The 14,440-nt window shown below is 45.4% G+C and overlaps 1 protein-coding gene and 1 non-coding gene across 3 annotated transcripts in view; both read left to right on the top strand.

Annotated features, from left to right (window-relative positions):
• The first annotated feature begins 225 nt into the window (after nt 1-225).
• SLC2A9 (solute carrier family 2 member 9) overlaps nt 226-14,440 on the top strand; it is a 53,887-nt gene continuing 39,672 nt past the window's right edge. Inside the window, exons 1-2 of one of the 2 annotated variants that reach the window (XM_033160447.1) lie at nt 226-324; nt 9,331-9,429. In XM_033160447.1, coding sequence (XP_033016338.1) covers nt 226-324; nt 9,331-9,429 — 198 coding nt within the window. Of the gene's footprint in view, nt 325-5,438; nt 5,571-9,330; nt 9,430-14,440 lie in introns of those variants that run through there. The other variant, XM_033160448.1, reaches the window with a different exon arrangement.
• LOC117053546 lies at nt 13,209-13,367 on the top strand. Its single transcript, XR_004427417.1, has one exon. It is a non-coding gene; the product is annotated as a U1 spliceosomal RNA (small nuclear RNA).

Here is a 14,440-nt window from a genome sequence, read left to right on the forward strand (position 1 = left end):
AATGAAAGTCAAGACCCACAAAGTCCTGAAAGATACCGTTCCTTGATGTTGTTTATAATGATGGTGCTACTTGTGTGGGGTTTTAGCTCTACAAAACCAAGCCCTTCCATTCTGAATTTTTACATTTTTAAATAACCTCCAGCAATTGATGTGACTTGCAGATCTCCTCATGTGGCGGTATATCTGCCAGCTGATTTTAAGAGAATTAATTGCAAAAACTTTTTCATGTCTTCAACAGAAAACATAATGGAGATTGATGGAGTGAAGATTAAAGAGAAAAGTAATGGTGAGACTAAAGATAATCCTGAAGTGAAGAAGAAAGTGGTAAGTCATATATTTTCACACTTTGAAACACAGTACTCAAATGTGTTAATGGTACACTCAGTTTAGAAGCAAAGAGATGCAGTTCTTGATAATGGCAAATTTCTTTAAGTTCAAATATTATACAATGGATGGGTTAGATTATGATTTTTCAGGGTTTCGCGCTCCTTTTGCCAAGCTCTCAACTTTTTCCTAGTGTCGCTTAGATGTTGGTTTTATCTGCACTAAACATTTAAAGCACCTTTGTATCAATTTAACAGTCATGGCTTCCCCACGCCCACAGTCCTGGAAACTATAGTTTATTAAGGGTGCTGAGTGTTATGAGGAGACCCCTCACAGAGCTGCAATTCCCAGCACCCCTGACAAAGCTCTCAGGATTCTTTGGGAGTAACACATGACTACTGATTTAAATGCATCGGTGTGGACGTGAATTCATGCACACTTGCAAATTTAGAGTCTCATCTACAACTGTACTGATGCAGCTCCCCCCTTAGGCTGCCAGCAAGAGCAGCTGAGAGCCGGCAGACATGGGAGCTGGCCTACCAGTGACCTCATGGACCACGGGGACACGGTACAACTGCCAAGGCAGCTGTGATTGATTGGAGTAGTCCAACAGCTTCTAGCTTGTCTACATACCTTGGGCACTAGGAGAGGAGGAACTGGATTGTGTCCTTGATCTTCTTTGCATTGGCTGCACAGCCAGAGTTCTTTGATGGAATCTTAAACCTGGGTGATGAAATACGACATAGCTCAGTTGACAGAGCATGAGGTTTATAATCTCAGGGTTGTGGGTTTGAGTCCCACATCGGATGATTCCTTCATTGCAGGGGGTTGGACTAGACGACCCTTGTGGTACCTTCCAACTCTAAAATTATTTCTCTCTCTCTCTGTGTGTGTGTGTGTGTGTGTGTGTGTGTGTGTTATCCCTGATTTGTGCTGAAGAGTGGAGAATATTTGCAGAAGGGTCCCTACCCTCAAGAATTCTAAATTATCTTGTAATTGCAGGGACTTCCAAAACAGAACACCAGGTCAGGAAGGCTGGGCTGGGGCAATGATCAGCAGATGGAGGCTTGTCATACATGCTAGAGGTCATTTGGGCACACACTATGTTGAGCAGAATTGTGGACCTCTGGTAGTTGCTGTGCAAACTCTCCTAAGGGGGGAAAAAAACCCACCCCTGACATAAATAACGCAAACAGAAATAAATCGTTACAGCCAGAAGGTATTGCGGGGGAAGGAAAAGGGCTGATTCCGAAACACCGTGGATAATTTGTGGTTTGGCTTCAAAACTAGTAATGGTACTGAGGGTTATCTTTTTTTTGGCTCAGAATGTGATCCTCGATGATTTGTGTTGCTCGCTTTCAACACAAAGCTGAACACTGCAGACCTGCAATCACAAGACAATTTTGAATTCTTGAGGGTAGGGACCCTTCTGCAAATATTCTTCACTCTTCTCACAATTGCTTCTCTCTATCAATGAGTCTGTTGAAGTTTACTTGCGCTGTTCAAAACAGAATCCAGACAGCAAAGTAGGTCTGTGCAAGACTGACCAGGAAGGACAGCTTTATCTATTCTTTCCACTTTGCTAGAAAGAAAATAGCAATAGTGCATCAGTGGTGGATTTATACTGGACCATCCACACATCACTGTGCTTTATTAGTTGTTCTCCAATCCTTCTCCAAAGTTATTGTGGTTTTGCTACCTGGAGGGGCACTCTTGTGCTATGGTGCAACAAAAATGGGACACCTCCCCCCCACCCAGAATAATTGTTGTATGAAAAGTTACATGATATTAGTAACAGGTAGGTAGCCGTGTTGGTCTGCCGTAGTCGAAAAAAAAAAAATCCTTCCAGTAGCCCCTTAGAGACCAGGTATCTGAAGAAGTGTGCATGCACACGAAAGCTCTTACCAATAACAAACTTACTGGAAGGAATTTTTTTATTTTTTATTTTGTTACAATTTTAGTATGCAACTATGGGTCATTTGCCTACTGTAAACAAAGTAATATGGCTGCCACAAAGCTTTCGTGGGCACAAATGGTGTTGAAAACATGAATGTAATATACCCAGCCCAGTGGCAGGACAAGAACAAATCGCGATGTCTGACTCTGGAGAGGCCTGGGGAGGGAATTCTGTGTTCTCTGCAAGATACGAGGGGGAGAAAGGTGTAGAAACAATGTTGGCTTTTTATATTATTCTAGAATCGGTATATGCAAAAAGAAGCTTTTGCATCAGATTCGTATACACAACCACTATAATTGTTACTGCTAAATATATTTTGAGTAAGATGGAATTAGAAACGGAAACAATTAACGATTTTGAGTGAAAGTGGCTATAAAATGAAGTTGCGTATCACAGCGATTTCTTATGTAAACTCTTTACATTTCATAATCTGTTAATTTAGAATGTGAAACTTAAAAGAGGAAGAATCCCTTTGAGCATCACATGTCTCAACACCATCCATTACACAACTTGTCTAGGGTGTGTCAAACAGATTTGCCCTTAGGGGACATTAAAGCATTTTAGTATGGTTCCTTCTGCAATGTTAACTGTCAAGTGTAAAATTCATGCTACGCTGTTTGAAAATTTTCATCTCTATTTTTTTTTTTTTTTTGCCAGAAATAATTCTAAAACTTTGAAAGAATCAGGCATGCACTCATTCTACTCTGCCTTAACTCTAGAAATGACTGCAAAATGTCAAACAATCCAATCCACGGATTGGCAAGACCCCTTTCCTTTTGGCACCTCTCTGTTAGTTTTCTGGGCTGAAAACATGCTTGTAATGTGAAGTCCCCCTAACACCAAAGTACAGACGTACCTCAGAAGTCGAATGGAATCCGTTCCGGAAGTCCATTCAACTTCTGAAAAGTTCAGAAACCAAGGTGTGGCTCCCGATTGGTTCCCGATTGCGCAGGTGTGTGGGAAACAATAGTGGAAGCTGCTCCAGATGTTCAGCTTCCAAAAAAAGTTTGAAAACCAGAACACTCACAGTAAGAGCTGTCCGACAGTGGAATTTGCTGCCAAGGAGTGTGGTGGAGTCTCCTTCTTTGGAGGTCTTTAAGCGGAGGCTTGACACCCATCTGTCAGGAATGCTTTGATGGTGTTTCCTGCTTGGCAGGGGGTTGGACTGGATGGCCCTTGCGGTCTCTTCCAACTCTATGATTCTATGGTTTTCGATCATTCGGGAGCCAGAACGTTTGACTCCCAAGGTGTTCAGGAGCAGAGGTATGGCTGTAGTCTTTTTTTAAAAAAAAAAAGCTTGAGGATAGATTGGTGTCCTTTAGTTGCCTTTCTTGGCAGCCTGACAGGCATTTACAGCTGGATGTGGCAGGATGGTGTGTGTGTGTGTGTGTGTGTGTGTGTTTCACACACAAAGAGTTGGATTCTCTTGCCTCTTCTGGCCAGGACTCAGTAATGTTGCTATTGCTGGCATCTGTCTTGGGAGACAATGGAGGAGTACATCTTGGGGAGTGAAGTCAAACCATTGGAGAGTTACAGCTACTGCTGCGGATGCAGAGACCGATACAGGAGAGACATGTTTTGCTGCAGCTGGGGCAGAAGAAGTTGTCTGGTTGTGCTGTTGCAGATCCACTATGGCATTTCTGCAGGGGGTTGGACTAGATGACCCTTAAGGTTACCAGATGTCCCCGTTTCCCGGGGACAGTCCCCAGGTTTACAAAGCAGTCCCCTGACAAAATCCTATCATTCCTACTGAAGTTGAAAAGTGTCCCTGGATTCATTGAAAAAAATCTACCCTCTATGATTCCATGGTCACTGTTGAATTTTGGACCAGATATAGTTTCAAAATAATATTCAAATCTGGCCCCACAGTGTAAAAATTGAAATTGCAGAAAGCACAAAAAGTATACATTTCCTAAACTAAAAACTCCCCTACTGTAGCTGGACTGTTGTATTTGTGCTATATGTAAACACTGTTAATGAGAACAAGAAGGAAGAAGAGAAACTGTGTCTACGTATATTTTAACCAACATTTTCAAATCAGTTTTATAGATTGATTTGTGGCATAAACCGATTTGGAGCTTACAAGTGAAAAAGTCCCGGTTCACATCCAATCTCCTCTGGCAGGCCACTGGGTGCGAAGGGGTGCTTACTATGTGGGGCAGTTCATGGCCACGAGCATTCATCCACCATTCATGTGGCTTTGCTTACTTTAGGAGGTTTGCACGTCTTCCTGTTAACTGTTTGTTTGCCCCCACATTTCCCCCAGCGCCTTTCCCCATCGCTTTCCAAACTGCAAAGAGATCATGTTCTAAAGTTGATTTGTGGCGCTGGGGCAGCAGGGCATGCATGTGCAAGCCTAAAGTTTTGGTATGTGCTTGAATCCCTCCTGCAAAACAGGCTGGAGTTAACCTGCAAGAGTGATGGTGCCGTGACTCCCTGATGCAGACCCCCCCCCCCCTTGGCTCCTGAAGATGTTGCCCCTTCAGACTTTACTTGAGAACATTAAACAATGCACAAAACAAGCGTGTGGGTTCCCCCCCCCTTTTCCTTAATCGGACGTAACATGACGCAGCGCAGCGGTTGCATAACATGCTGAGAAGCGGAGCTCAGCCATGTGCTCGAGAACAATCGGATTCTTTCACAGAAGGGAAGCGGCAGGCAATAAGCAAAGTGCCCCCGACGCACCCGGTCTCGTGGACGGGGATTTCCTTGCATCCACCCCCCCCCTCGAAGCCACTGTAGAATGTTTCTAATAACTCCGACGACATTTAGGGGTGATCTAGCTACCCCCCTCCGTGGCTCCGCAGCAACTAGTCAAAGCTATTTTGAGCGGCACACGGCAGGGGGGAGCCCCCCTTTTCGCCGCCCGCCATACCTTTCCAAAAGCATCTCGCGCCCCCCCCCCCAACCATGCCTGCCGCGGGGAGCGAGCAGCTGTGCCTGCGATGCCCGGGCTGCCGCCGACTGCGCCCCGGTGGCTGTGCGGCTGGACTCCGGCGTCGCTCCGAATTTGCGTTGGCCGGATCTCGCGGAGAAGGCGGTGCAGGGCTGCTCCCTCCCCCGGCGCCTTCCCCGGGCTGCTCAGCCGCGGGGCCCGGAGGCGCCTCGCCTCGCTCCACCTTTGCAACGCCCCGCCCGCCTGGCACAGCCAAGCAGGTACCGGGGCGCCGCCGCCGCCGCCACTGTTCATGTGCACCGGGCGCGCCGGAGGAGAAGGCCCCGCGCCGTCCGCAGCATGACCAACCTCGACCCGCTGCTCCGAACTGGCAGCCAGAGAGGAAGGACAAACGTAAGGACCCCTGCCACGCGGCCCCGGGCTGGGCTGGTCCGGGCTGCGGAGCCCGGCGCGCAGAGCTGCGCTCCACGTGGCTTTTCCGCGGCTCCAACCCGCGCGCAACGCGGTTTTCGCCAGGGGCGCGCGCGGAGGTCGCCTGGCGCTTGCATTTCCACGGGCGGGAACGCGGGACGGGGCGCGGAAGAGACGCTCTTCAGATGGGCGGCAGGTGGGGAGAGCGCGGCTGCCCTCTCTCTGTTCTTCTGGATACTGGATACCTCTCTGGGTACTGCGGAAAGGGCGCTTTGCACGCGCTCAGAGGCCAGCATCACAACCTGTCTTTCAAGGCTGCGCGCGCGCGTTTCAATGGGGAGATTCTTGCACAGACAAAAAGCAGGCGCGATCCCGTAAGGACTCCTCCTGCGCCTGCCCGGCTCTTGGCCGGTTCCCATTCGCTTTGGGGGGAGCGGGGCTGGCGCAGGGCTCCAAGCGCCCAGGGATTCTTGGCCTTTTCTGCAACGTTCAGAGGGGGCAGCGGGACTTGTAGCAGAGCCCTGCAGACCGCGGACTTCTTCCCTTTCCAGAGAGCTTTGGCGCAACAGCTGTTGGATATAGCAGAGCTAAAAATACTGCCCGGCACAGGGTACTATCGCTCAAGGAGAAGAACTGTATCGAAATGAGCTGGGTGGTTATTATTAGCCCTCTCAGAAGGGGCAGAGAGAGAGGAAGTGTAAACAGAGCAGCAGAGAAAGTTCTCTGCTCTGTTCTTCCCTCCCACCAGTTTTAATCTCTACCTGTGTGCTCCACTAAGCCCTTGACTTAACCCTTTAGCTGTCATTCCCGGCTGAAAAGAAGCTTCAGAACTTGTGAATGAGCTGCAGTTAAGCACATCCCTCCAGGTTCATGCTTGCCTCTCCCAGTGCCAGCCAGAGACATTTTGCAGCCTCAAGAAGAGCCCAGTTGGCTTCCCCAGACTTGGGCCAACGCTGAATATTGTAAACATTGGGGGAGGGCAGGAATTTGTATGTTGCTTGTCTTGCTTTAAAGTGTGCCTTTGATATACGTTATCACTGGTCTTTATGTCTTTATCAGCATAATATGCATAAATAGGAACAGATCCATACATCTAGTAAAGGTAAAGGGACCCCTGACCATTAGGTCCAGTCGTGTCCGACTCTGGGGTTGCGGCGCTCATCTCACTCTATAGGCCAAGGGAGCCGGCGTTTGTCCACAGACAGCACCAACTATTCCTGTTCTTTGATGTTGTAAGAATTTTATAAGGGTTATCTAGATAAAGGGTTCAATTCCGGGTATTTTGAAACTCCTGCCTTTGCAGAAAAGACAGAGACCAGACCAGAGTTCTAATGGAAAGCAAGGCGGCTAGTAAGCCTGATCTTTATTAACAAATACTGTTGCAACAGGGTCCTCGCTCACCACATGCTGGATGGAGGAGGAACCCAGAAGAAAGGTCTGCCTGACCTTATATAGATAATTTTAAATCCCCCCCCCCCCGCTGCCTTCAAGACCACCCCCAGAAACATCATGAAGGGGGAGGTCTGGTGGCAGTGATCTGAGCATCCTGGACCCTGCCCCCTGCCTCCTCTTGCCCTCCACAAAACCCATCAAGTGAAATATTGAGATATTTACATTTCCCTGCTTCCCTGCCAAGTTAATCACACCCTTTTGTCTGGCACTGGTATCAGGATGCCAAGGATTTTCACTTTAATTCCTGAGATAATGGGAAGGTTCCCCCAACTCCTCCTTCCTAGAAGAGAAGCAGTTTGTCAGTTTGGGAGTGAAAAATGGCTCTCAGGGCTGTTTCTCCTGTGGTGCCCCACACGTGTAAACGTGTCTGCTTGGTACAGTTATAACAAGCATATATATATGGCCTTAATATTCTTACAACAATTGAGAGGTCTGGCCCAGCCATGGTGGCACATGTCTCGGTCACATGTGTTGTCAGAACAGAACATAAAAAATGGCAGCATGCTGATCAGAACCAAGTTTTGTGCCCTGTTTAAGCGGCAGAGTTCTTTTCCGATTAAAATAAAAGATATTGTCAATCACAAGTACTGTTTAATTGGAACCTCTGCATCTTTTGAAGAATGTGGAGCAGTGAGTTTAGCCTTACAACGATCCTTCAAGGTTTGTTAAATTTTGTCTGTGCCATGGAAATACTGGCTTGTCTTAAGGTATCAATCTCTCATCCTCCATCTGCCTTCTATTTATTTATTTGTATGTACCTGTATATCATGCATTCGAACACCCATTGTTGGTGCTTTGCTAACAAACTAGGGCAGGCTATTATTAGCACAAAATCTGGACTTTAGGCTTGGTGAAACACAGTATGCTGAGTTCATGGTTACCAGCAATCGGCTACGTTACCTATGGACTTTTCAGAACTCTGCTCTGTTGTCACTTTAATCAAATCCATCACCATGACAATAGGTCGGCCCAACTGAACTGCAATGGACAGGTGCCAGGAAACTGGCGAAAGCTGAGCTGTTACTTAGCCCAAGTGAAGATGAGAGAAGGAACCGTCACAGTTTTAGCCGCTGGCTGGAAATGCCTGTTTTGCTTTTCTTAAACCCTTGAAAAACACTTCTAAGAAAATCTGTATGAGAGGATGAAGCACAGTCAAAATCTCATTTCTAATCTGAAACTCTCCGGGAGCCTGCTGTAATGCTTGACAGTGGGTTAGAGCAAACAAATTGGTGTGGGCATGTTTCTAGGCTGTCTAGCTACTCATTAAGAGAAAGTTACACATTTTTAAATAGCATTTAACACGTTTTTTATCCTGCCCTTCAGCCAACTGGTTCCCATGGTGCTTTATGACACAACCTTACTTCAAAAGTGGTTGCGTTTCTTTAATAGTTTAATAAAAGCTTACTTTGACCAACCACTGCAGCTTGTGGGACTGCGGAAAAGTTCCGAGGGCATTTTGCCAATGGGAAATGGCAGGGCCAGGTTGGGATTTGCAAGTTTTGAAGAAATTTCCAAGAGCACATTAATCAAAAGTTGCTGAAGTTACTAATGTGTTCCTTAAAATAATACGTACCCAGAAGTCGTAAGCTTGGATCAGAACATGAGTCGGGTCTTGCTTATTAATGTGTGGGGACCAACTAATGGGTGAAATGGCTAGTTTAGGACATGTGTTTGCAGCTGATTTGGGTCAGCTATATTACTGTGACAGGAAGTGGAAATGAATGCAAATTTATTTAAATGCATTTACTTGGTTGGTTGGTTGGTTGATTTCTCAGTTTAAAGGCTGATCAATGAGCAACATAATATGCTTGTGCAAACATTTTTAAGAAGACATTTTCAGTACCTGCTATGCCAGAATATTTCAGTTAACTGGAATAATTTATGTTTAAGATGTCTTTTGATTATGAAATAAGATATAATAATGTTTTAAATACAGGTGCTTATTCTAAAATTATGATTTCTTATTGTACTAGTTATAGCTCATATAGAATTTGGCAGGGTATTCCCCCCCCCATCTTTATTTCTACAAACAGTGCTCAAAAGATATGGTACTTGTTCCAAAAGCTGGGTTTTAAAGCATCCTTTGTTGTAAAAACTGTAAAGCATATTTTTATTTTAAAAAACCATGTGTGATTTGGCCTCACCTGGTGGTCTCTTCTTCCTTTGAAAAGAGTGAATGGGGCAACTCAATCAGATGGGGCAGCATATAAATAAATTATTATTATTATTATTATTATTATTATTGATTTACAATATTTCAACCGTTTCCATTTTTCTTTTTCCATGTTAGGACTGGTCTGCTAGTCTCATCGTTGCTTCTCTGGCCGGGGCCTTTGGATCCTCCTTCCTGTACGGCTACAACCTTTCGGTAGTGAATGCTCCAACTGTGGTGAGTGAATAAAAGTTCTCAAGCATCTAAGTCCAGGTTGGCTCAGTTTGGTGCAATCTCTCTTGTTACATATGGGATTGTTAGTTTGATGGAGAAACAGAGTCTTACTTTATCAACTGCCACCCACTGCAATTTATATACATAGCACATCAAACTCAGAAAGTTACTGAGTTAACCATTATACAAATTTGAGTCTTATGTGCCACGTAAAGGTAAAGGGACCCCTGACCGTTAGGTCCAGTCATGTCCGACTCTAAGGTTGCGGCACTCATCTCGCTCTATAGGCCAAGGGAGCCGGTGTACAGCTTCCGGGTCATGTGGCCAGCATGACAAAGCCACTTCTGGTGAACCAGAGCAGTGCACAGAAACACCATTTATCTTCCCACCAGAGCGGTACCTATTTATCTACTTGCACTTTGATGTGCTTTCAAACAGCTAGGTGGGCAGGAGCTGGGACCAAGCAATGGGAGCTCACCCCATCGCAGGGATTTGAACTGTTGACCTTCTGATCAGCAAGTCCTAGGCTCAGTGGTTTAACCCACAGCGCCACCCGCGTCCCAACAGTGAGGGGTCCCTTTACCTTTACTAATTAAAAGGAACCATGCCCCAAGTCCAGTAGAGGGCAATATAACCACAACATTTTACATGTTTAAAAACATTGCAGTACAGTAGAACCTTGGTTGTCAAAATGTAATCCATTCCAGAAGACTGTTAAACTTCCAAAAAGTTCAACAACTGAGGCTCAATGGACGGTTGGCAGAATCCATTGAAAAAATGGATAAAGCCATTCAGCTTCCGAGGCGAGTTCGAAAGCGGAAGCATTCACTTCCGGGTTGTCGGCATTCTAAAGCAGAACCGTTGAAGCGTTCAACAACCTAGGTTCCACTGTATGGATCTTAGTATCTGGACTAAGTGATCTGGGTTTAAACCTGCACAAGAACCTGCACAAGCGACGCTACACAAAAACCCACACATATTAAGTAAACAGAAACATCTCCATCTGACCCCACCCCCACCCACCATGGCCCCCTCCACCTCTTTCCCCCTTTTCTTCCTAATATAACACTGATGTCTCAACAAATGAAACTGATCTGTAAAAATGTTACTTGGGAAAAAAGAGAGGCATTGCTCATACTTTTGTAAACCAATAAAATCTTGAATAAAAAAAAATGTAGTTGCCAAGTCACCTTCAAAGGTAGCTTCACATAGTCCAAGCGGGAGATAACCAGAGGGTAAATGGGTGAGTCATAAGCAATTGGTGTCTAGAGAGGGAGTTCTGCAGGTTTTGAGCCACCATGGAGAAAGCCCTATAGTGAGCCTGTAGTAGGAGGAGAAGCTCCATCAGATATTTGGAGGCTGAGCTGTTTAGAGCTTTATCTGAATTAGACGCAGGAACAAACAGGCAATCAGTGCAAGTGCTTCAGCATAGTTGTAATGTGAATCCTTGCAGATGTACTGGACATCATAAAATCCTAGAGTTGGAAGAGACCCCCAAGGGCCATCCAGTCCAACCCCCTGCCAAGCAGGAAACACCATCAAAGCATTCCTGAGAGATGGCTGTCAAGCCTCTGCTTAAAGACCTCCAAAGAAGGAGACTCCACCACACTCCTTGGCAGCAAATTCCACTGCCAAACAGCTCTCACTGTCAGGAAGTTCTTCCTCATGTTTAGGTGGAATCTTCTTTCTTGCAGTTTGAATCCATTGCCCCATGTCCGCTTCTCTGGAGCAGCAGAAAACAACCTTTCACCCTCCTCTATATGACATCCTTTTATACATTTGAACATGGCTATCATATCACCCCTTAACCTTCTCTTCTCCAGGCTAAATATATCCAGCTCCCTAAGCCGTTCCTCATAAGGCATCATTTCCAGGCCTTTGACCATTTCCAGGCCATTTTGGTTGCCCTCCTCTGGACATGTTCCAGCTTGTCAGTATCCTCCTTAAACTGTGGTGCCCTGATTGTGAACCAGCTTATAAACCCCTTTCCCCAATACTCCAAAATTTCTGGAATATTTTCTTCTCTATCCCCATTACAGATGTATTAAACTACATGGGAAGTGTTCCTCCGTGATGCTATCCCACATGACTGTGCTGTGTGTGTGTAATTCTGCTATCTGGACAAGGCTGATCTTGTACGACAGCCAGCGCCAGGCTATTGAGGGCAGCTGAGCAAAATGCCCTGGAAAATCCCCTTCCACAAAGCACCCGCCTGTGTCTTACGGTGGCCACAACTTCTTCCACTCCCCAGGCTCATTCAGTCTTCAAACGAGGCCCTTCTCTCTGGGTGTTGGCTGTACGATTGCCCAGCTGAATGAGTCTTGAGGGATTGGCAGGTGTAAGCAGGACCTCCCACATTCACTCAGATGGAGAAAAGGAGAATTATTTTTTACCTTCTTTCTCTGTCAGATGGTGTGGAATCTGCATGCTATCTGTGTGCGCAATCCTACCATCTACAGCAGAAAGAAGATGGTGACTTCAACTGTGTCACAGTGGATCAGAGATCAGTCATGCATCTGTCAGGGTCATGAGGCTTTGGTGTTCTGAGTGTTTGGGCACATTCACAGCTGTCTCTCATGTGGTGCCCTTTTTTCCTCCACTTCTGGGCTGGGAGATAATTATCAAATTGTGCTGATGTAGTGATGTAAATGGCCTGCCAGATACTGGGCCACATGATCACCTGACTAATGATGTCAGATTATGCATGGGACCAAAAGGTCTCAAGGCTGCAGCACAGTGTACTGGCAGCAGCTATTTTTACCTGCTTCTGTGGAAGTTATTGAGAGTTGCAGCACAGGGCAGGCTTACTCCCTGGTGTACCACAGTGGAAGCAAGGTGCTTGTGAGGATTCATATTACAGTCCCTGTGCTAAGTGGCAGCTCTGAAAATCAAAAAGCATTGAGATAGGGCTCGGTTGTACCACAGCTGAAAATCCACATTTTCCAAATCCGTTTTCTGCATTGTAGCGCTCTGTGGTTCCATACCTACGTAGGTGGTTTGTTGTTCTCGAATTCTGTTGTATTAGGACCACACATTTTGCCTGTTTGGATTTTGGATCTACAGGTGAACCTCGAAAAATTAGAATATCGTGGAAAAGTCCATTTATGTAAGCAATTGTTTTCATTAGCTACTGGAGTTTAATATATGAGATGCAAAGTGAGATATGTCAAGCCTTTATTTGTTATAATTGTGATTATTATGGTGTCCAGCTGATGAAAACCCCGAAGTTGAGATTGTTAATTTGGGGTTCTCACCAGCTGTACGCCATAATCATCACAATTATAACAAATAAAGGCTTGACATATCTCGCTTTGCATGTCATGAATCTATCTCATATATTAGTTTCAGTAAGTTGAATTACTGAAAGAAATGAACCTTTCCACGATATTCTAATTTTTCGAGTTTCACCTGTAGAGTCATGTGGCTCATTGGAAGAAAAAAAAACCCACCCATGGACCCTTTGTAAGCCCCAGGGCTCATAAAACCCCCTGACCTTCTCTTCTATCACTGTGGAAACAAAATAAAATAAAAAATTCATTCCAGTAGCACCTTAGAGACCAACTAAGTTTGTTCTTGGTATGAGCTTTCGTGTGCATGTTTCTGGTGGAAATAAGGAAAGCATATGCATTCTGTTTCCTTCTCTTTTCCCCACATATTTTCATGGCACCATTAGATTGCTACTATGCTCTGATTAAACTCATTTTCCATGTCTAGCTAAAAATGGGTTTCAGCAATCAGCCTCACTTATCGTGCCCTGCTATCAGCACTATCAGCCTCGCAAGTGGTTTGCTGTGAGTACATTGCCATTGTAAAAAGGTGGTTTTCCTAGGGTGAGGCTCATCCATTGCACTTGCAGGTGTGCTGACCCCTACGATTTCCCCCAAAATTGGAGATTTGACTGCATAATTTCTTCCTTTAAAGGAGAAGAAGATAAACTTCTAGGTTTGGTGTTGGTGTTTCTCTGCAGTTACAGAAGCAGGCACCAGTGGATCTGCCGTGAGTTGCTTTTGGTGGTGAAGCTGTGGCAGATTGTGGCAGAATAGCACATCATGTGCTTTTGGCAGAGGGTGGGACTGTCATTGCCTCAGAACAGACTCTTCCCCCCCCCCAATCAATAAAAGAAAAGCTAGATTGCTGCCTTTACTGACTAACACAACTCACAACTCGGTCTCGGGCACTCCTGAGTACAAAGAGGCTTCCAGATCAATCCACACAGAAAGGAGAGAAAGTTGTACCCCGGAATGAAGAAGAGCAACCGTGAAAAATAAATGAGATGGGGAGGGCTGAGTTTGGGTGGAGGGGGCATGGGCACAGAAGAGGAGTCAAGACAGGGGAGAATGGGATAACCCAGAACCCACGATACATTGCAAATAGAACAGTACAAGGGCATGTAATGGATTTAGAAACCCTTTTTGTGTTACTATTGTTTAGTGGAAAAGCACATTTTAGTTTCACATAAGCTGACTTGTCATCCAGTCAGTAGAAATGTGAATGTTTCCATGGGGAAAAGTGAAGACACAAATGACCTACAAGGCAATTTGTGAGTTGGATTATCCCATAGTTACTGGCTCATCCAGGAGCTGCAGGATTGCTTCTATGCCTGGGAGACACGCTCCCCCCACCCCAAAAAAATTAGTGGGCAAAAAATGTCCTTTGACATATCCTTCTAACAGGCGCCTAATAGATATTGTTCTCAGACTTGCAGCTACGGAAGCTGATTTAGCAGATCTTGTTACAGGTGGGTAGCCGTGTTGGTCTGCCATAGTCAAAACAAAATAAAATAAAAAATTCTTTCCAGTAGCACCTTAGAGACCAACTAAGTTTGTTCTTGGTATGAGCTTTCGTGTGCATGCACACTTCATTAGATAACTTTTTTTGTTTTGTTTTAGCAGATCTTATTGCTGCAAAATGCGCTTGTTCTGGAAGCCTCTGTAGTTCCACGGCTACCCAGGAAGCAAATGGAGAATTGATACCAGAGTTCGCTCTGCTTTGGGCCTCATATTCTCACCCTCAT

Source organism: Lacerta agilis, chromosome 9, assembly GCF_009819535.1.
Source record: "Lacerta agilis isolate rLacAgi1 chromosome 9, rLacAgi1.pri, whole genome shotgun sequence".
Lineage (NCBI taxonomy): Eukaryota > Metazoa > Chordata > Lepidosauria > Squamata > Lacertidae > Lacerta > Lacerta agilis.